Source organism: Vigna unguiculata, chromosome 3 (genome assembly GCF_004118075.2).
Source record: "Vigna unguiculata cultivar IT97K-499-35 chromosome 3, ASM411807v1, whole genome shotgun sequence".
Lineage (NCBI taxonomy): Eukaryota > Viridiplantae > Streptophyta > Magnoliopsida > Fabales > Fabaceae > Vigna > Vigna unguiculata.
Window position 1 is genome coordinate 41682134 of NC_040281.1, and position 23252 is coordinate 41705385.

General features: G+C 31.4%; 2 protein-coding genes across 2 annotated transcripts; one reads left to right on the forward strand and one right to left on the reverse strand.

Annotated features, from left to right (window-relative positions):
- Positions 1-4790: 4790 nt before the first annotated feature.
- Positions 4791-5850, forward strand: LOC114176187 (dirigent protein 19-like). The gene has a single exon (XM_028061139.1). The coding sequence runs from the start codon at positions 4839-4841 to the stop codon at positions 5391-5393; it is 555 nt and encodes a 184-aa protein (XP_027916940.1). The 5' UTR covers positions 4791-4838; the 3' UTR covers positions 5394-5850.
- Positions 5851-8012: 2162 nt separating this feature from the next.
- LOC114177261 (phosphoinositide phosphatase SAC6-like) lies at positions 8013-21015 on the reverse strand. The gene is made up of 20 exons (XM_028062535.1): positions 20844-21015; positions 20654-20737; positions 20201-20331; positions 20027-20118; positions 18257-18314; positions 17969-18025; positions 17838-17871; positions 17616-17696; positions 11892-11998; positions 11260-11346; positions 11093-11170; positions 10749-10819; positions 10538-10636; positions 10136-10235; positions 9841-9949; positions 9632-9704; positions 9314-9407; positions 8883-8972; positions 8496-8562; positions 8013-8400 (listed from the first exon to the last, which is right to left on the reverse strand). The coding sequence occupies exons 1-20, from the start codon at positions 20995-20997 to the stop codon at positions 8270-8272; spliced, it is 1797 nt and encodes a 598-aa protein (XP_027918336.1). The 5' UTR covers positions 20998-21015; the 3' UTR covers positions 8013-8269.
- Between the last annotated feature and the right edge of the window lie 2237 nt (positions 21016-23252).

A 23252-nucleotide genomic window follows, 5' to 3' on the forward strand; every position in this document is an offset into this window, starting at 1 on the left:
CTCATTCTTCTCCGGTTTTCAATTTCCATTCTCCCAATCATACAATAGAACCCAACATGCATCATCCATTTAAAATTCTAACACCAACACCAATACAACAAAACACCAGAAAAACAGTAAAGAGAATTAGTAAAGAGAGAAGGGTGTTCTTCGATTGTGAAATCTCCAACGAGGGCGTTGGTGGCAGACGAGACTGGCTAACATGGAGGCCGTGGTGGTTGGGAAAAGAGCACGCGGAAGTAAGCACAGAGGAGACAAACCCTCGAGTAAAAGAGAGAAATCGAAGGAGCAGGCCCGCTGCCAACGCCGGCAAGGCACGCCTGTGGTGGGTGTTGTGGCGGTTGTTTGTGGTGGCCATAGACTTTGAGGAAGAAGGAAGCTCTCCATATCGCACCATGACAGTGCCAGTGGTGGAGCAAGGCGCGACGGAACAACCCACAAACGCTAGCAAAAAAATAACAGACGTGCAAAATTTTGTTTAATTCAACTGAAAACAGATCCTTACGTGGCCTTTAGTTTAACAGGTGTCAATTGAAATTAACGGAGTTTAAAATTAAGGACTAATTTCATCCGATTCAAAACGTCAAGGACTAAAATAGTGCAAATGTTAGGTGGGGGACTAAAACAAAAAATTAGCAATAGTTGAGGGACGAAAATCATAATTAACCCTGGTTTCAATATAATCCCCATATATATCCTTTTGATTCAATTTATTCATATTTTTTTTTCCAAAATACAGAAATATTGTCTCTCTCTTATAAGTATAACATTTACATAAGTAATAAGTTTGGTCTCAAATTTAAGAAAGAAACAATATTGCACTATTTTGAAAAAAAAAATGAGTATAACATTTATATAAATAATAAGTTTGGTCTCAAATTTCAAATTTAAGAAAGAGAAAATATTGCTATATTTTTAAAATGACATTATAACATATTATATTTTTCTTAATTATTAACCCATGTTTTGTTATTCATGACTTTTATAACTAAATTTTAATATAAATATTAATACTTAATTTTGTTAGTCATTTTTAATAATGAATATCAATATAACATTTATATAAATAAAAAATTTCTTATTAAGAGAGAGACAATATTTCTCTATTTTTTTTTAAATTGGGACTAGATTAAATCAAAAAGATATATGTGGAGACTAAATCGAAACAAATAGATATATGTGGACATTAAATTGAAATCAAAACAATGACCCTTAGTGATGACACTGATATGTGGTAGTACTGTCACGTGTTGCATCAGGAACTTGATACATGGCAAAACAAAATTAAAAAAAAAATTAAAAAAAATCAAAGACTGACATGTGGCAAACCGTTGATGACGTTGATAAAATTTTTTTTGTGAAAAGGACCTAATTGAGATATTTTTTTTAAAAGTTGAGACACAATTGATATTTTTTTTAAAAATGGAGACCAAATTAAAACATCCAAACGAAAATAGTACCATCAAACTATTTGTTTGTTTACCCTTAATAAATATACATAGTAAAGTTGAAAGTATTAAGTAATCTTTCATTTACTTATCACTTAATTCTCTCCATGGATATGTGTCCTAATTTTGAGTGCCATAGTATAAAGGATTCTTCCTTCGTTCAGAAGTTTTAATTCATTTGTAACATGCTTATGATTATTATGTTGAAAAAAAAAAAAATACTATCACATAGTTTTCCAAAATCAACAATTTTAGATTTATTTCACAATGTAAAATCAAAATCCGAAAAATTAAAGGATTTTTTCAAAGGTGCTAATCTTGAAAATGAAATCAAATTCTTAGAAAATTTATAAACATACAAATTATTTTTCAAATACAGAATAAAATACTTAAAACTAAACTACATGTCCCAACCACATGTGAACTCATATTGTTTTTTTATCAGGTGCTTAGCTCATTAGTTTCTTTAGATTTATCATACCCTATAAAAGATATTCAGAAATAGATTATCTGATGTGATAGTCATTCAAGTTGGTGGTTCCAATCATGATAACGGTAACAACAAAAACTAAAAAAAAATTGTTAAAGACTAACTAAATATACTTCAAAAAATCTAATAAATAAATAAAATAACTTGAACCAACTCTAAAACAAAAACCACAATCAAAATCAAAATCAGAAATTAAAAAATAAGAACTGTGATATCATCAACTTAAAGCGGACTCAAATGTATGAAAGAATTTTTTTTATTAAATTAAATGAATAAAATAAGACATTAATATCTATAAATAGATATATTCAGAAATAGTGATAACTAGATCATTAAAATTAAAATCTTACAATATTTTGTAATAATTGTAATATTCACATCTAACTTAACCAAATATTTTATTTTAATTATATATTTTTTAAGATTTAAATTACAAGAGATTAAGTAAATAAAAGATGATAAAAAGAAAAGCTTTGAATACCATGCAATAGAGTAAAATATAATGCTGACACGTGGGTGAAATGATATGTCATTGACAAATATTATACTTTATATTATTAAATAAATATACCGATTATACTTTATAATTTTTCTTTTAAGGTACTATAACAAACTATGACTTTTTAAATTATTTCAAAAATCATGCACAATTCATACTTGATACAGTCGGACATGGAACAGAAGACAATAAGGGACACTTATTTGTATTCTTTTCCTTTTTATACTATAGTCTAATAATAAAATGAATTTATTAATTTTCAAAATAATCACTTTTAAAATCATATTTATCTTTACATAACCTGTGATTAATTTAAAAGTATAGAAATGAAAAGGTTGTATCGTAAGGGAGTTTGTTTTGAATTGTGAGTATGACAGAAAAGAGTGTAAGATGGGTTTGCATTTGATTGGAATGAAAAGTATTCTAAACAAACAAACTTTTGGTTCTATTCATATTATCAGCGTTAGGAGTGGGCAATTTCAAAAAGTTGATGTGGACAGGTTTTTAATGCATCATTTATTGTGGTTGTTCATCATTATTACCTCTTTTCTTCTTCCCCAGATACACAATTCAACTTAACTTTTGCTTACCTAAGTGGAAGGTATTTCTCACCATACCAACTACACTAATTTTAACATTATATGTACAAGTCAAATCATTTTCTATAACTATTTTTTTATGTTATCTTTAGGTGAGTGAGTAGCTTTACTTTTTATTGTTTTTATAAAATATATAACTTAATTTCTTCTAATGTGAAAATTTATTTTCACTTTTGTACTCAACAACTTTTCTCCTCATGTGGGAATTTCATTCGCATTATAGCTCTTTCAAATGTCTGAATTGGTCATATGTGAAACCGTAACCATCAAACACAGCACCAAATGTTTTCATCCACGAGATATAAACAAATGCATAAATATACTAATTCATATTTAACTATGAACATATTAAATTAAATATTTTCAATCAACTAAGTCGTAAAAATAAAAATATTAATAATTTTTCAATTGTAAATTGTTGTAAATCTTATATCGACTAGAAATAAGGTCAATTCATAATATATAAATGGATGTAGATCTTACGTTACAAATCAATTTGTAAGGTTAAGTTAAACTTAAATTTTTTAACATGATATTAAAGTTATGAGTTAGAACCTATCTAAAGATAATTTATTATTTATTGGATTTATTATTCCACTCGTTATTGGATCATTCATTAATATTTAGTCGATATGATCTCCAAAATAAATGTCCAACTAAAAAATTTATAAATTTTGAAAGTTAAATATGTTTTTGGTCCTTAATTTTAAGTGAAAATTGAAAATTTCCTCTTCAAAATTTTGAAATAATTTAGTCTCGTAACTTTAGAAATGTGTGTACTTGATCTTTTTAACCAATTTTTGTTAAGTTTAGTTGTCGTTTCAAACTCATTTCATGATGATATTTACGTTAAATTCATCGTTTAACTTATTTTTGTTTCAAGGTTAGTTGAAAAATGCGTTTAAAAGTAAAATAAATTTAGCAAATTTGATTAAAAATATTAAATTCACCCAATTTTTAAAGATAAGAGACTAAATTGGTTAAAGTTTTAAAAAGAGACTAATTTCAATTTTCACGAAAAGACCAAAAACATATTTAACCTAATTTTTAATTACTTCTAATTAATTTTTGATTTTCATAGAAGTCTAAATATGTTAAACTTATTAGTTATTTTGCTCTCAAATAAACTAGGATACGAGAAATTATCATAGTGATTATACTCGTATAATTCTTTATTTATAATATAAATTATTTTAGTTACAAGTGAATTTTAACTTATAAATTGATATCTATTTTTAGTCATTTGATCATTATTTAAAATTTGTTTGATATTATTAATTAGAAAAGTATACAAAATAATCTATTAATATAATATAAAAATTTAAATTGACAATAAGTTAAATCCATATTGGGACATACATTTTTTTTTTCAAGAATAAAAAGAGTGAATTTTAAGTTCATATGAAACCAAAATTCACTCCTCAAAGGATTTAATAAGAAAATTAATTGTTGATCAGTAATCATGTAACAAATTATTAAAACATTAAATATATTACGGAGCTTTCACATTCTAATTCCTAACATCATAATGAGAGTAAATGCAGAGTCCTATTTACTTCCACCATGTGTGGACTGTGTATTAATTCTTGAAATGCACACAATTTTCCAGTCAAAACCAGATGACTATATACAATAAATGACAATCCCCAATGACTTGGTTATTGTTTGCATTGACTTCACTGATTTTACGATTGTTTTGTGCAAAAAAAAAAAAAGAAAACAAAAACATTTTTCTTGTATATAATGAACTGAGATATCAACCTTATTTTCCATTCTAATCACAACAACCCACCAACATAGTTATGGCTTCCTCACACAACTATGTTCTTGCTGTGTTAGTTTTGGCCACAATCCAATTCAAAGCCATTGCAGGTTCCCATGACCACCTTCAACACCTCAAATCCCTTCACTTCTCACTGTTCCAACATGAAACCATAAACAAAACAGGGTATATCATAGTGGAAGGTATAAAAGGAGGAGCAGGAGTGAGTCAAACCACAACCCCTTTTGGCACCTTATTTGCCTTTCAGGACCCTTTGACAGTTGCAGCCAACAGATCCTCCAAACTGGTTGGGATCTCAGAAGGAACTACAGTGACATCTAGTCTTGATGGCCTTCGAAGCATTTCAATTGCGAAGCTAACTCTTCGTTTGAAGCACCATAAAGGGTCCCTTTCTGTTGTTGGTGTCACTGATAACGTGAAATCCTCGAATCTTCCAGTGGTAGGAGGCACTGAAGATTTCTTGTTTGTGCAAGGCTATGTTACTTCTTCTCCTGTTGATCTTACGGGTCTCACTGTTACCTACAAGATTCAATTTCATCTTTACTGGCCTCCTTATGCAACTCCATCCTCATGATCATGAGGTAGATTGCATGTATTACTTCCATGCACTCACTGATCTGTGATGTATTCATTCTTAAGATGCTGCTTCAACTGGTTAATAATCAATCTTGTTGTTTTGTTTTTAAGTTAAAGTTAAGAATAAAAGCTGGAGTGAAAGATGTTTGTTAGTTTTTCTTAAGCTGAAAACCTCCTTTTAAGCTAAAAATGATTAGTAAAGTTATATTTCTTTTAGTGTCCAATGAAAGGTAAAATTAAGAAAATTAAAGATGACAAAATGCATTACAGTGTGATGGTCACTAAACAAGAATGAGATTGGAGGAGTCCACAATAGCAATTTTAAAGAGAATATAGAAGAGAAAAGTACTAAAGAGAGAGATAAAATAAATGTCTCTCTCTACCACGCTCATGTATCTTGATATTTAATTGATTTTCCATGTGTAATCCTTATGGTATAAGTTGGATTTTTTTTTTTTGTTTCTTACACCATCCGAAACATTTGACACCTGTTGTTGACCTATATCATAATCCTCTGTATTTTGGCATGGCCTGGCAAAAGCAATTTTTATGCTAAAGAATGTATTTTCTGCATACATAATTGGAATAGGCCCAAAGCCTAGTTTCTGGTTTTGTTCTTAGGGCTAATGAGTTCCATCTATAAGGTTGCAACTTAACTACACCATGTCTTTTTCCTTGAATTTAGTCTATCACCTTTTTTGGTCTGTATTTCTGTTCGTGTTCTGCTGAACTTTAAAATATTTACCTTCAATTGAGTCAAGACAGTAGTGTCCCTCTATTGCAGCAGCATCTCTTGTAAATATGTACGATCAATATTATCCAAGACATACCTATCAATTCTAGAGAGTCATTCTGTATACCATCTTAAAAGTTGTCATGTCTATGTTAAGCTGATATGAGTCCATGGCAAGAACTTGATCCAACTCCTCAGATTTACATAAGTGAAACAACACGAGTACATTTCTAAACAACAATTGACAGTCTCAGATTGATCATTCATTGATACTCCTTCACCCGAGACTATATGGTCAACGTATTCGTATTCAATTTGAGAAAGATCAAAAGAGCATTTTGAGAATTTTGCAAATAGTTGGTGTGCAACCCTAGAAGTTGGAACACAACTTCCAAGTGGTGTAAATGACCATTCCACGAAGAACTATATACTAGAATCTCATCAACAACGATGACAAGATCACATTTTCTCAGTAAACCAGTGAAAATCTCATAACCTCATTCATGAAGGAATGAAATGTAATTATAGAATTAATCAAACTAAATGGCATGACTATCCACTCATAAGGGCCATGATGTGTTCTAAAAATGGTCTTGTAACAATCCTCTTTGTTTAATAAAAGTTTGGCGGTATCCAGGGTATCCAGACTGTAAATCTAACTTGAAAATATTTTTGGCATGATATAATTCATTAATCAATTCATCTACTGTGAGCACAGGAAAACTGTCAATAATAATAACATTCAAGACTCTATAGTCTATACAAAACCTCCATGTTCCATCTTTTTTTTCACAAGGACAACCAACTGGAGATGAAAAAGGACTATTCCTAGAGGTAATGCGACCTTCCTGCAACATGTACCATTTTCTCATTTTGTTCTTTTTGGCTGTGAAGATACCTGTAAGGTTGTAGTTGCACTGGTTTGGCATTAGGAAGCAAGGGAATATGATGGTCATGTGACCTATTATAAGGTAAGTCTTAAGGAATAGCAAACACATCCTTATAGGTATGTAACAAAATAGCCAAATCTGGTTCTAAATCCTCTGGAATTGCATCCAGTAATCATCAGAGCAAAAAGGCACCATACAGAGTAATAAATCTGCCATTTAAACAACTTTAATGTTATTGCATTTTATTTACCCACAAGTACTTTGAACCCACCAGAAGTTGGCTCTAAAAATCGAGTTTAACATTACAGATTTAAAACAGAGGAATAGAAGCATTTGACACCGGCGGTTTCAGTGACTGTGAGGTAGTTCCCACTGTGCTTAGGGGGGCAATCAAGATTCTAAAGTTTGAAAACAAGCAGCATGAGGAGAGTCTATTAGATCACGCGTAGTCCTAAGGTATGAATGGTTTTTTTTTTCCTTGTGCTCCTCCTATTTCCCATACCATTTGGAAAATTTGACACATGTTCTTGACCCATAACAGAATTACTGACTTCCAACACTACCTTTCCTCCTTTGCTGATATGAGATAAATATTTGAAATATGTTTTGAAAAGAAAAGGAAAAAATAACCATTCTCTCTCATTCACATATACCAACTTCTATGGATTGTTTATGATATTTAGGATATTTTTTTTTTTTGGTCAGCATGATAATTAGAATATTAATTAGTTAGTTAGGTGGGTAGTTAGATATAAATGGTTGGAAAAAGATTGATAGAAGATATTCATATTTTGTGATTGTAAATTGAGGATCGACTCTTTTGAAACGAGAAATCTTGTGAAAGAAATCTTGAAAGACAGTTTTCTCATTTATTTTCTTTCCACTTCTCGGTTCCTAACAAAGGGTCTGCAGAAGATACAGTAATGAAACAAAGCAGTTTGAAAAGAATAAATTCTCTTGAAAGCATACAAAAAGAATAAACTGAATATGAATTTCCAATAACTTGAGGTGCTTCAATCTTATACAAGACACAAATAAAACATGCATATACAAAGAGGAAGCCAGAGCAAGAACTGGCGAAAAAGCATCAACCACTGTAGTGGGATATGAAATAATTTTGGAAGCTATAATAACTACAAAATTAGTATAATAATAGAATAAGTATCATAAGAAGTGTGGAAGGGACATTGAAGTGCAAAGATTCCTGCAGTTGAGGATTGTTAATTGCAAACAGTGATCTGGATATGGAAGTCAAGACCGGGGCTTGTGTAGGCGAGGTCTGTTGCAGAAAACGCGACCATTGGCCTTCACAAATGCTGCTATACCAAGACTAATGCTTGCCCACACAAGTGAGAAGAACAAGTGCTTAAAATCATATCTAACTGCAGAAATTAATTTATGATTGTCACTTGAAAAGCCATGTTAGACATATGCAACTAGAAGGCATAGGTTTCTCAACAGTATGCAGTTAACTCACCTTGCGTCAAGGACATGAGTGTGAAAAAGAAGCCAGTCAAAACCAGACCCAAAGCCAGAGGAAATGACTGCAATCATAAACAAAGAGATGTTCAAATTTTAATATGAAAAGCACATTCTTCAAACAATGAATATAAGTAATAACATGAAGTTAAGGCAGCAATAAGATATTATTAGTGATTAACGGTATAAGGTGGAGAGACAAAAATCGGCCGTATAAAAATCCACCCTAAACCCAAAAAGAAAAAGAACTTCTGTAAAATGTTGAAGAATTGAGTAAATAGGAATGAGTTTCGCCATATTTAAAAGACAAGTTAATATTTATTTATATTAAATTTCTGATAACTTTTCTAAAATCAAAAAGATTTAGTCTACAAATTGAACTTACAGCAATAGCTTCAATGCCTTGATTCTGAGAAGGATTATGTTCTCGGTTGGCAGAAACTATGAAATGCCCTTGTAAGAGATCAATTGAATCCTTTTACATTAAAAAAAGAAGTCATGAACAGGATCAATAACTGATGGACAAAGTTTCTTGATATGATCACAACTACGTGCAAAATAAGAATTGTCTACCATGGGGAGATATATGAACCTACATCATGATACTATTTTCAACAAAAAAATCTTAAACACTATACATTTATGGATTACTCAACTTTTTCATTATTTCTATTAAATATGACACTTTTAACTCATACTTGAATTTCTAAATGAGGATGTAAGAGCAAAATCAAACATTTGAAGGACCAGACAATAAGTAATGACAGCATGCACATATGAATTCTACCCAGGCATACAATGAGATGAGATAGAGACCTGTCTTGTTCCATCGCAGAAGTTATTCAAATAATAGCGCATAAGAGCATTCACACCATCATTTACTATCCCCTGCATTGTGCGATGCCCAAATCTGAATCCAAACAAAACTTAATGAGGAGGTGGCACAAGGTTAAATTTTAAACTTGGGAGGGTCATAATTGAAAATTATAAGAAATTGTTACGTCGTTATTGAAATTATCCCTATGCTAATGTAATTTCAACATAAAATAACATTTTATGGATGCATAAGTTCTGTTTAAGTTTTTTTATATGTGATGAACAAGGAAAGTGATGGAAAAATTGATGGGAAAATACCGGACAAAGTCTCCTTTGAGAGCAGGAGTGCCTGTATATTGAGTACTTATATCATCCCCATGATTAGCCCACACTGATAATAGAGCCAGTCAGAAGAGAATCTAGGTTAGAAATTCTATGAAACAATCTAAACAGGAGAAAATTTTTGAAATGAAAATAGCTAACAATACTGCAAAGATGTGTAACTTGAAAATTAGCAATACACGTACAGATCTTATACTTGTCATCTAGATTTGGATGTGAACTAATGGTTTCCTCGGCACCAAAGATTCCAATTCTTCTAAGCTGGAATTCTAGCATAGTTCGGCCTATCATGCTCTGCATATCAGTAAGAACATTATTGAGTAGGAAAATGATGCAACAAATGCACACATACCAAAAAATAGATAATGTTGAGCTTTTATTTTCATACTCAGCACCAAGTCCATACAGAAGGAATGAAGCGTTCAAAAAAGAGGGAATGATGAAGCGTTTAAAAAACTTGCATTGTATACACCAACCAACCTGAGTAACATTTGTACGGTCGAGGCAATCAATACAATTGGTTCTAACAATACCAAGTTGCTCCTTCATTTTCTCTCCCTTTTCAGTCAATAAAAGGTATCTACAATTTCAAAACAGAAAGGGATCAAAATTCTGGAACCCTTTAACTATAATGCCGTAAAAATGAAATTTGATTACAAACACAGAAAGGAAAGAACGTTGTGCAGCTAGACAACAAATTATATTATGGTCGACAATTATCCAAAATCTTATAACAAACAGCCCCGCAATATGCAACATAGTAAAACTATAAATGTTGAAGCCAACTTGGGCAATAGCAGGTAATGAATGCTAATCAAATCATTGAATATGAGAAAATTTTATATCTAAATGGTTAAAAACTTAAATAATAAAATACCATACCCATTTCTCTCAAGAAAATCAGATATTTGATCATAAAGGATTGAAAGACGATCAAAATGGATGTGCCCGCAGACGTGATGGAAATCGAAATGCAGATATCTAGAAAAAAATAAAAAGGGTTTGCACCAATTCCAAATAACAGATATATTTGTAAGTGTCTCTGTGTGTATATATATATATATATATATATATAAGTGAAAGAGACTCTTACCTGACATCATTACCAGATACAATTTGCATTGCCTTTCCATATTTTTCACATAGCCGACCTTCTCCTCCGTGCTATTAAGAAACCACGTAGAGAAGAAAATACACTCAAATAGATGCATGGTGATACATAAATCCATCCTTATTAACACGATATATTCTTAGGACATGCACAGCATTATACATTATAGAATGATAATATTTGGTTGGTACCATATTATTGACAGTATGCAATTTCTATAGTTACTTTTAAGGTTCAGTAACCAATTATAGACCCAAGAATCATCTGAGGCAATTGTCCTTCATCAGATAAGCCTTTTAAGTTTTTTGCAATGGAATAATATTCACCTCGTTAACTAGGTCAATAGCTAACACAGACCCATACTTTTTTCTTAAATCTAAGAAATGCCTCTCCAAGACTCGGGGCTGCATAATAACCAATGAAACAATAGTCAAATACATTTAGTTTATTACATGAAAACTTCAAGAAATACAGAAATAAAATAACAACTTACCCCTTCCTCATGATTCAGTAATTCATACTTCGGTTTATATGTTAAGTCAACAATTTGCTGCCAAGGCAGTGGAATTGAACCACGAACCTGCAAATTATAAACAAAAATGATATTATGTAAACGAAAAGCATGATAAGAGGTCATTTTAGCAAGTTAAAATATCACCATGGATTATGACTCGCTATCAGGCATACAAGTTATTATGATTTTCTGCAGTTACCAAAGCTTACTTTTCAAAATTTGACAGTTAATTTGCTTTTTTCAGATAACAATCGTTTATTTGCTACTAGAGAGGATAGCTAACTTCCTATGTAGTTTACTATCAATAACTTGAAATGAAACATCAAGAAGTAATTCATATAGGGAATGATGCAGTTCGACCAAAAAACAAAAAGGAATGAATAATTTTCTAAACATATGGTATAGGACTTAAAAAATGGTAATGTTGTTATCTAATACAAGGTAAAGTAACAATTTGTGAGAAAAGTTCAATTTATTAATTAAGCTAATGTTAATGAAAGAGTTATTTCAATATAGCTATGGCTCCTAATGATTTGAAATAGAATCAATACATTAAATAAAATGTAGAAAACCATTATATTACATTGCAGCATGATAGTACAAAGCATTACCTGAACAATTGATCCTGTATACCCATTGATCTTCATAATTTGCTCTGTTTCCACAAAATTAGCCACATAACCATCAGGATCAGCTCCTCTTCTCCACATTCGGGTTCCTTTCGGGAAATGATTGTGTTTGTATCATTAGCCAATCAATCAATGACACTAATTCAGCATAATCTATTGGGAGTTTTTTGTAGGCGATCAAATAACAGATTAACTGTTATCTTTAATACTGTAGCCTGCTAACCACTATCAACGATACACGCTTCATTACGCAGCCACAGATGACAACGAAGTTTTCTCACACAATTTTTGAAGTTTATAGATTATGTTAGACAACAGAGATTGTCTATTTTTAATTTTATCGTTAGCATTAAATGTTTGACAACTTTGGGATTGTTTATGGATTTTGGTAAAGGGTTGCTACAATACCTATATTTGCTCTCATTGTACCACTACGTAAATGTTACAATACTAAAATATTCAAAGTAATTATGTTATACATTTTTGTTTTTTCTGGGTTTGTGTATGATAGGCATAGACCGATACATATTGTCTACAACTTATCGTTTGGATGCATCATCTATATCCTTCAAAACACATCTCTGGCTCAGTCTGATTCAGCTTTGAAGCTGATCTGTATACACTCTTCCACATGAAATATTTCAATAGATTACTTGATATTAAATTTCTGAAATACTTATTAAGCTGCAAAAGGAATAAAGTAGCTTATTTTAATCCTTTTCCTTTTCTTTCCAATCCATTCCACTCGTTTCATATTGTTCCATGGAGTTGTGCTAATCTTTGCTGAAGTCAGCTTTCCATGGCTAAATTTCTTGTTAGAATCCCTAAGAATACACCATAATAAGATATTAACCCTAAAACATTTTGTTAGTTCTGAATACAGACAAAACTAAATGCTTTAATTATGAGAATAGGCTAGTTGTCTCATTTTATATAACCCTAAAAAACATTGAAGTTAACTATGTATTCAATAGTTCAGGAAATCCCTTAATTAGATCTTTGGCATTCTATTTAAGAGAAATTTTCTTTTCTAATTATAAAAAATTGCTCTTGACGCTGTATCCAAGCTCCGAAATCCTTGGGAGCCTGTGTAGTCTCGTGGCTTGCACTGTTACAAGTTTCTTCCTTCTCTCTTTCACTATTATCCTTCTTGGCTTGCAATGTCAAACTAATGTTCACTCTGTTGCCATTATGGTTTCTGTTGTTTCTGAGGAAATTACCTTAGTTGTTAGTTAGCCAGGGTATTAGTCTAACCGTTTTAGTTAGATGGGTATAACTAACTTGTAACTGTGCTCGGTATGTATTCTTTTCTGTAAACAGAGTCTCGCTGCTCTTTCGTATATTTTTACCTTTACATAATAAAATTAGTGTGTCAGTGTTTAGAGCTCATTGATCCTTTTTCATGGCTTTCGCCACAATTCTTGACGAGGTTTCTTCTTCGATCCCGGTCACTGCTCCAGCCACATTTTCCAATCGAATCACTAAAAAGCTTGATAAGAAGAATTGTTTGCTGTGTTGACAACAAATCGAACCTATTATCAAAGCCTATAACCTTTATCGGTTTGTTGTTTCTTTTTCTATACCGATGCTTATTCTTTCTAAAAGTGATCGTTATCAGAGTTTCATCAATCAATAGTACCTGGCTTGGGAAAAGCAAGAGCAATTGCTTCTTGCATGGCTTCAATCGTCATTATCGAGCTCAATGCTTGATCGTGTTCTTGGACCACTTAACTCTCATGAGATATGGGAGAAAATACATACATATTTCTGTCATCAAACTCACACTAGGGCAAGATAACATGAATTTGAACTTCATCATTCATTACTGAAAAATACCACAATTGAAGAGTACTTACTTTGCATCAGAAGCACTTATTGATACTTTCTGCTGTTTCTGCTGTTGAAGATCCAACTTATCATCGTGAACACTTGGTTCTATTTTAGAAGGCTCACCAAAAGAATTTCATTATATTATTCTTTAGTTGAAAGTCGTATTCATGAAATTTCAATTGAGGAAGCAGAAGATTTAATTCTTGCTTATGAACTTAGAAATCAATAAGTACAAGGTACTCTCATCCTTTACGATTCGTCTTTTGTGAATATAAGCTAAATTGATAAATCAGGTTCTCAAACTGATGCTGATAATCAGAACTTAGACTCAAATGTTAACTATCAAAAGTCTAATTCTAAATCTCGAAACCAGGGCCAATACGGTGCTAGCTTTGGCTAGGTCGAGGAGGAACTGGTGGCAAAAGCACTATTCAATGGAAAACAACCTCAGGCTATGATTGTAGATTTTGATCCAACACCAAACTCAACCAGGTTTTCTGAGTTAGGGGCTTTCTATCATGTAACAATTAACGCTCAAAACATTCAGCAAAATTCTCCTTTTAAAAGTCTTGATAAGATATTTTTTTGGTTATGGTCAAGGTCTGAAAATATTTTCATTGGGTTTCTCAAAGTTGTCCACACCATATAACAATCGTGTCTAGTTACATAGTATATTATATGTCCCTCGTATAAGAAAAAAATCTTATCAGTGAAAGCAAATTTGCTTGACAATCTGTACATTTTTGAGTTTTATTCTAACAAGCGTTTTGTTAAAGGATTCAAATGAAATTCTTCTTCAAGGTCATGTCGATGTCGGTCCTTATGGGCTCTATCAATTTTCCAATCTGTCTCTTCCCTCGGCTAAAATTTGTCCAGTTCTTAAACATTTTCCTTGTATAAACAACTTTTCCATATAGTGGCATCTTAGATTAGGACATCCTAGTTCAAATGTCCTTTGTCTTGTCTTTCAACAATATAATATCAACTTTCTTAATAAGGTTGAGTTTCCTTTCTGTCTGCATGTTACATGGGAAAATCTAATAGTTTACCGATTGTCTCAAACTAAGTATGTCTCTCCTTTGGAATTGATATATAGTGACCACCTGATGGAGACATGCTCCCATTAATTATCCTGGTAATTTTCGTTACTACATATCCTTTTTGATGCCCACTCATGTTTCACATGGATATATCTTCTTAAAAATAAATCTAATGCCTTAGAAGTTTTTAAACAGTTCAAAAGAATAAACACATTATTCCGGGGAAGGGGCTGGGGGTTGGAATTTCATGTATTTAAACCGTAATAGGATAGGCATTATTCATCATTTGTTACTCATCACCAAAGTGGTAATGTGGAGAGAAAACATTGTCACATAGTTGAAATGAGTCTTTCTCTTCTTAGTCAAACCTCTCTTCCCTAAACCTTATCATGCTCTCACCATTGTTGTTTACCTATAAATAATAGGTTATCCTATGTTCTTCACTTTGCTACTCCCTATACTACTTTTATTTCAGACTTTCCTAGATTAATTTTTTCTCAAGGTTTTTTTGGGTGTATTCACTTTCCTTTTCTTAAACCACACAATGCTTACAAGCTTGAGTTTAGATCAACTGAGTGTGTCTTCATTTTTAATGACCATAGATTTCCTTACCCTCATCTTTTTTTCATCTACTTATATACCCTCATCTTATAATTCAACCTGTGTTTGCTTATATTTTGGATATATTTCATATTAATTCTACTATTCGTGCAGCTTCACAAGTCACTGAATATATAATTACACCGTCCATCTCTTATTCTTCAGCTGAGTTCGTTATCTCAAATTTAGGAGCTTTTTCCTCCCATAATATTGAACATTTAGCTGAGTCTTCTGTCAAAATAACTCCTTTAGTTCTGACATTCGACTTGTCAATATTCATCCCATGATCACCAATCTAAAAGTAGGATTCTTTAATCAAGAATTCAACCTACTCTTCTCTGTCATGCTGAGCACAAAAGTATAAAACAAGCTCTACAGGACCTAAAATGGTTTGCTGCTTTATAGAAAAATAATAATTGGACTGTTGTTCCTTTATCTCCAAACAGGATTCGCGTTGGAAGCAAAATGGGTTTTTGAGTCGGAAAATGGAGATGGCTCAATAAACAATTAGGAGACTAGATTGGTGGCATAAAGATTTCTTTAAAGGTTTGAATATGATTTTTCAGAACATTATCTCCTATTATTAGACCTGTCATAATTCACATTATTCTCACTCTTGCACTTAGTCACAAAAGGCCTATATTTCACCTTGGTGTAAATAAAATTTCTCTATGTTGAAGCTGAAGATAATCTATAGTCTGCAAGTTGAATACAGCAATGTATGATCTCAAACAAGCTCTTAGAGCTTGGTTTGAAAGGCTGAAAACTACTCTTCTTCAGTTCGGATTTACTAACAATAAATGTGATCATTCGTTGTTTATACACAGGCATGCCTCTGCTAGTATTATCTACTTTAGTATATGTTGATGATATTATCATCATTTCCAATTCACAATCTCTCATACAACAAATCATTACTCACATGAATGTCATCATTTGTGTAGTCCTTGTGTATGTTGAAGCCAGTTTTGAGCCGTGATGATATTGGCCAAGTTGGGACATCATCAACATACACAAGAAGTATGACCAAGGAGGAACTAGAACCAAAAGTGAACATACACTAGTCATTCTTTGACTGCATGAATCCAAGAGCAATTAAGGTTGAAGAAAGTCAGGAGAACCACTACCGAGGCTTGTCGCAAACCATACAAAGATGTAAGCTTGTAAACCAAGTTTTCATTAGTATGATTTCCCTACGGAGACTTTGTATAGACCTCCTCAAATGAATCTCAATTATGAAAAGAAAACAAAAAACCATTGTTGACATCTATTTGAACAAGGTGTCAATTTTTGGTTGCTGCTGCTGCAAGGAGGATTCAAATTGATGTGAGCTTTATAAATGGGAAAAAGATTTAAAAAAATCAATGTCTATGTATCCCTTGGCCACCAAATCAATTTTATATTTATCTATTTATCTATCAGGTTTGTGTTCCAATTTATAAACCCACCCTATTGCTTATACAATGTCTTCCAGGAGGCCAAGTTACCAAGAGACCAAGTATGGTGCCTTAATTTCATCACTCAGGACACATTTTTCAAAAGATACAGCTTGATGAAAAAAGGCTCTTGGGTACAAAAGATCTTGTTGATGAAAGATTTATAAGGACTATGTTAGGACACAAATATAATTTTTTTGCTAGTGTACGGTTGGTGAGAGAACACAGTCTTGGGTGTGATAATCACCCTTGTTTCTTATCAATAAATTACAATATTCAAAGTGGTAAATCCTTTTCCACTTTTCAAACGGGGGCATATGAGGGATCCGAGATGGCTATAGGGATGACCACATCAATAAAAGGGGTTCAGCATTAGGTGCAAGGGAAAGAAAGTAATTAGTGGACATGTGAAAAAGGAATATTATTGCTAAGAATAAGCAAAGTTTATTAGAAATATGATCAAATCTAGTGAATCAAAGGGAAACATTATTACATGTACAATCAAATCATTTACACCGCGTATCCTATTTTCTAGAAAGAACTAATACCAATTCTGACTTTTTACAACTTGTAGGTTCATATGCCCTATAAAACATATCTATATAATGTAATGCAAAGTGCAAATCATCCTAACAATCTTTCGCATAACTTTTTGTTATTACCATCAAATTAACGACTTCATTAATTTAATGGGACAAAAGGTTGATTTTCCAATGGTAAACAAAGCATAAGCAAAAACTTCGTAAGAGCATAGATAATGAAGAAACAAACACAATTTTTTATTAAAACATATTAAATACCATTTCTTCTCGTGCATCTCCTAGCAATTAAAGTGATTTCAATGATATCTTTCCCGATAGCAGATTCAAAGTGATGAAAACCTAATTATTTGTTAAGGATAATCCTAAAAAAAATAATTAATTGACACTATAATTGGTCAAAATTAAGCAAATTACTCAAACAAATATTACTTGTCAAAAAATGAGTAAAGGAATACATATACAACGATGGGAAAAGGATACTGCCTTGGACGATAGGGAGTAAGTATGGGTCAAGCTGCATGCATAGAATTAAAACATTAATTACTTAGTAATATAGAATGCATAAGCAATCAAGGAACCAAAAAAGTATAAACAAGTTTAAAACAGCCTACCTTGTTCTCTATGAGCCCTTCCAACAGATAATTATTCCATAGAAATCGAGGCTCTGCCTGTGTTAAAGCATATTGGTAACATAAGCAAAAAATAGAAAATAAGGAAACAAAATAGAAAATCAGATTGAATCACCACAGCGACATTGTATGCGTAACATTGAAAGACCTGAGGGTAGTGATGAGAGCAAAATTTAGGAGAGTAACTTTACAATTTTGGGATTCACACTCCGGTAGTAAAATTCTTCTTTAACAAATTACTCAAATTACTAGACAAAGGCAATATATTACCTGTCTCCAAAGGGGAAGCGACTTAGAGTCTTCACCAAGGTCATTTAGCCTTTGGGTACTGCAGCGCATAATATTAAAGTCATATCATAAATACAATTTTGCAATTCTTTTTTCTTGCAATCGCAAACATAACAAGTTTTTCTAATAATGTATTTTCTTACCACAAATGTATATTTATTTTGTAAATGATTAATCTATATAGAAAAACTTAATTAACCACTTTTTTAGGATCTTCACTTCCAGTTATATTTTTTTTTTAATTCACTAAATTCAGACTTGAGGGTTTATTTAAGTTTAAGAGAATTACTATATTTCCTTTGAAACCAATATAAGAGCATCTCCCAGGAGTTATACACCAAATCACAAAAATAAGATATTAGTTTTATAAGATCTCCCCAATGAAGTATAAAGTATGGTAATCTAACATAAAAAATAAGAATGAGTCATAAAAATTTAAAATTTCTTTTATATTGCAACTCCCAAATAAAAGATAAATAAAAGTGTGACATTCTTGCACAGTAAAAATTACAAAAAAAAAAATCATATTGATATCCACAAAAATTAAATTAAAATTAAGGTCTCATAAACCTGCAATGGAGTTGCTCTTTTTGTCGTATTTTAATCATGCATCTGATTATATTGTAAACATTTCTCACCTTCAAGATCTATCAAAGTCAATTTACTTTTAATGCATTCGATGTCTATGATTTCACCCGATAGTTATTCACTTATAAGAAATTAAATCTGATTTCTGTACTTTGAGATTTCAATTTTCATTAATTTCATATGATAAAATTTGATATGTACGTTATATATACAAATGTTTATATGTATTATAGTATTAAGTATTTCCCCTCAGGCTAAAAAATTGAAATAAAAGTGTCAATATTTTAATATAAATACTTTATATTAAAATGTAGCATTAGATAATTAAAAATAGTGAATATCATAGTCAATAAATTAATAAGAGTAATTTAAATATTAATAAGTTCAATTAATAAATATATCTTTCCCACTTAAGTATGAATGCATTTATAGATAATTTAATGTAATATTTGTGGGTACATTTGTATCAATAAAATGAATTTTGGGTAGGATGAGAATGACAAACTAATCATAAATTATGATTATGGCTTCTAAGGTGATAATAATAGGGAACATTAACCATCATACTTTCTTTTCTTATACGAACCAATCCACAACCTTCAATTTAAATTGAAAGCACTAGCAATATACTTCTAATTAAGAATGGTGTAATTTATAACTCTCTCTCTCTCTCTCTCTCTCTCTCTCTCTATATATATATATATATATATATATATATAGATATATAGATATATACCTTTTAGTGAAGATTACCAATGATATGTTTGAGGTTTCGATTGATTACGTTTAAGTATAGACACTATCAGTCGAAGCAAAATACAAGTTTATTAAAAGAGACATTTTAAAATTACACTTCAATTCCTTCTCATTAGTCATTGCAAACTTAGCGTGAATGTCCTCAAGCATGCACGAATACACGCTTTAGCCATTAAAAAACAAAGCCTGATGTGATTATCCTTAATTCCGTGATAAAAAAATTGTAATATACTAATTAGTGTTACAGAAAATAACGGTATGTTTTCTTAAATTTCAATACGTATTGCATGGTTGCATTGCACCCGCTTGCTAATCGGAAGATTATTTCCCTATGAATAAATAAGATTCATGTCTGATTCGCTGAAAATTTAGATGCTTGCTAAAAATATTAGAAAAAAAAAGGTTCACCTGAGAGTTAAATTGGCATCGTACGAGAAGAACAGACCCGTAGTCTTCTCAGCAACTTTTAATATCCCAGAAAAATCGATCTCTGTCTTCTTCTGACAGATTACACAACGATTATGAGTTTCAAATTGCTTATTAACATAAAATCAACGAAACAAGTGGAACTCTGGCAGTTACCTGTTGTTCAGAAGGGATATTACGGTGGGAACAATCACATGGAAAAACCTTTAGAGATGAAACTTTGAAAATTGGATGTCCCAAGTAGGATCCAACACATTCACGCTCAGTTATAGCCAGCAAATACGATCCTAAGGCATTTAAAGTTGAACCCAAAGTAAATGGTCAAATGGATATCTACTATTGAAAAGGAATACATCCATGCAAGAAAGAAATATCATGATCAAAATCAAAAGCACTGTCAAAGATGAAAAACCAGAGACTTTGAGCATAACTCTAGTAGTAAATGAACCAAAAGCAACTAATCACACTCGATCATCCACTCCACTAATGTATACTATTTATTTAAGACAATACTAGAAAAGAAAAAAAAAAAAAAAGAGAGAGAGAGAGAGAGAGAAAAATGCACAATTCACCTTGGCTCTGCTATTGCTAAGGCTAATGTTCACTTACCCTCCAAAAGGCGCAACATCCCAGCCACCCCATAAACTGTGAAAACCTTAGGAACTCGAACGGTGCTGCTTTCAGTAATCTCGTCTGTAGAAAGAAAAAAACACATAAAGCGAACACTCAGTTACACTGAGAGCACATGACAAACAAAAAACGGGAGCAAAATATCAACGAAAACAGAGTAAGAACGAACCAATGAGCTTGATGGAGCCATCTTTTCGACTAATTGACAAATAGGAACCAGAAGAAGATCCATCTGTTGGTTCAATCACATACTGATTCGGAAATTCCCAAAGCCGCATTCGCGTATATAGCTTCTGTCCAGACTCTGCTTTCTCCATTGACATTTCCACCACACTGAACACAACACAAACACAATTGTTCAAAAACCAAGAAACTACAATAATGTAACGTCAATTTCAAATTCAAATACGTTTCTGGAGTTTTACAGATATGCAGAGGCAATAATCCAATCAAAATTACTCAAACTAGTTCAATCGAATCGAAGAACAATGTTCCCGCGAAAAATTGAATTGAAAGTAAAGTTTCAGAAATTTGTCGCACTTTATGAAACGCAGAAAGAGGAAAAGAAAATGTTCACCTGGTTGAATAGTGAAGATTAAGAATGCAAATTAACGAGGTCTTAATAATTATAATGCGACGAAGAGTTACGAGGAGGGAGTAGTGTGCTTCGTATGTTTTGAAACTAAGGGCGTGTTTGGAAGCTTTGCCAATCGCCACAAGTTAGCGAGATAAAGATGGCCATGCTAAAGGTTTGTATTCGTAATGTCCAAACGCGCTTGCGGCACTGAAGCGGAAACTTCGATTGGCCCTGCTATAATGGTGCCGAATGATTGCAATTTGAGACGCGTGGAACGAAACTACAGGTCTGTGAGAGGTACAAGGCTACCACTATGGAGAACCCTATGACGTAGTCAATTTAAATTTAAAATTTGATAACATATATCCACCACCTTGTTCTAGTTTAGACTCGTTTTCCTTTTATGAGCATGATTCATGGAAAGCTTTGATGAGTATGATAGATATTAATAATTATATTTTTGTTATTTTTATAAACAATCATTTTATATGTTTGTTTTAAGCGTGATTTAATCTCAATTGTTGATTTTTTAATATCAATCCTAAACTTATTCTAATGCATTATTATTTTTCATTATAATAAATAAATAATATTAACATTTGAAACATGTTATATATATACTTAGGTTTTTCTTTTTTGTGTTCATATTTATTTTTTTATTTTAATTTTTAAATTTTAATTTTTTTCAAATTAAAATAATTTATTTTATCCATTTTTCTCTTTTAAGTAATCATTTCTTCAATTTTTTTTATTTGACGATTCTTTTAAAATTAATTGTTTTTTAATTATAAAACTACCTATAAAATAAATAAAAAATATTTACAATAAAATTATAAAATGATTTATATTTAATTTTATAATTAAAATAATAAATAATAATAATTTTATTATTTTTATTATCATAAAAAAATACACATACACATATATTTTTACTAATATGTATAATAAGTATTAATACTAACTCGTATTAGTGTAGATTTACTTTTGTTATAAGTAACTCACATAGAGATAGTAGGGATGGCAACGGGGCGGGGCGGGTACGGGTATCATGATCCCATCCCCATCCCCATAATAAAAATTCATCCCCATCCCCATCCCCAAACCCAACGGGTATACAACTTTTGACCCATCCCCATCCCCACCGGGTAACGGGTATTTTCTTATACCCATACCCATACCCATTTTTTTATTGTTCCATATATCAATTAAATATTTTTTATAAAAAAAATTTAAAAATCACACCAACGGAATCATGATACTATCAAAATATTCAATATTAAAATAACATACTCTTTTTGATTTTCATGATGTCAAATATTAAGAAAAATATTATAATAGTATAAATCTCAAATTAAAGTATCAAATAACAACTAAATAAAATTCAAATAATTATATAAAAGCTAAAAAATTACACATTACTAAAATTTTATAATAACCAAAATATTTATTAATTTTACAAATGATCAGTGGTTTCATTTGCATTCGATCCACCTACACATAGAAAAAAAATGAAAAATTAGATATGATATAATAATTGAAATTGAAAATTTTAATTACTAGAATATAATGTACCTTCTTCATCAGATTCATTTTCACTCATGAGAACATCTTTTCCTTTTAATTTTTTAACACCTACAAACACCAAATGTAGAATATTAGATGAGAATTCACAAAAAATACTAACAAAAAATATTAATAAATTTGAGTAACTTACCTTGATGGTTTGAGTTCCATATCCAACTTCTTGTACACATCAAAGCCTCTATAGTAATATGATGAAGTCGACTACGGTGAGAAGTTAATATCTGACCACCAGTACTAAAAGCAGATTCAGAAGCTACAGTTGTTATTGGAATAGCTAAAACATCCCTTGCAATTGCTTGAAGGGTTGGAAACTTTAACCCATTTGTTTTCCACCATGATAGGATATCAAATTCTTGTGTAACCGGCAAATTATCTTCTTCCAAGTAATAATCCAACTCTATTTTCATAACTGTAGTT

Bases quoted from the DNA above. Each gene is read 5' to 3' on its own strand.
- LOC114176187 (XM_028061139.1), top strand. From the start codon at position 4,839: ATGGCTTCCTCACACAACTATGTTCTTGCTGTGTTAGTTTTGGCCACA.
- LOC114177261 (XM_028062535.1), bottom strand. From the start codon at position 20,997: ATGTCAATGGAGAAAGCAGAGTCTGGACAGAAGCTATATACGCGAATG. The intron at 18,026-18,256 runs GTAATATATTGC...GCTTTAACACAG, and splicing joins CGCTTCCCCTTTGGAGACAG to GCAGAGCCTCGATTTCTATG. The intron at 11,347-11,891 runs GTAATGCTTTGT...TATAATTTGCAG, and splicing joins ATACAGGATCAATTGTTCAG to GTTCGTGGTTCAATTCCACT.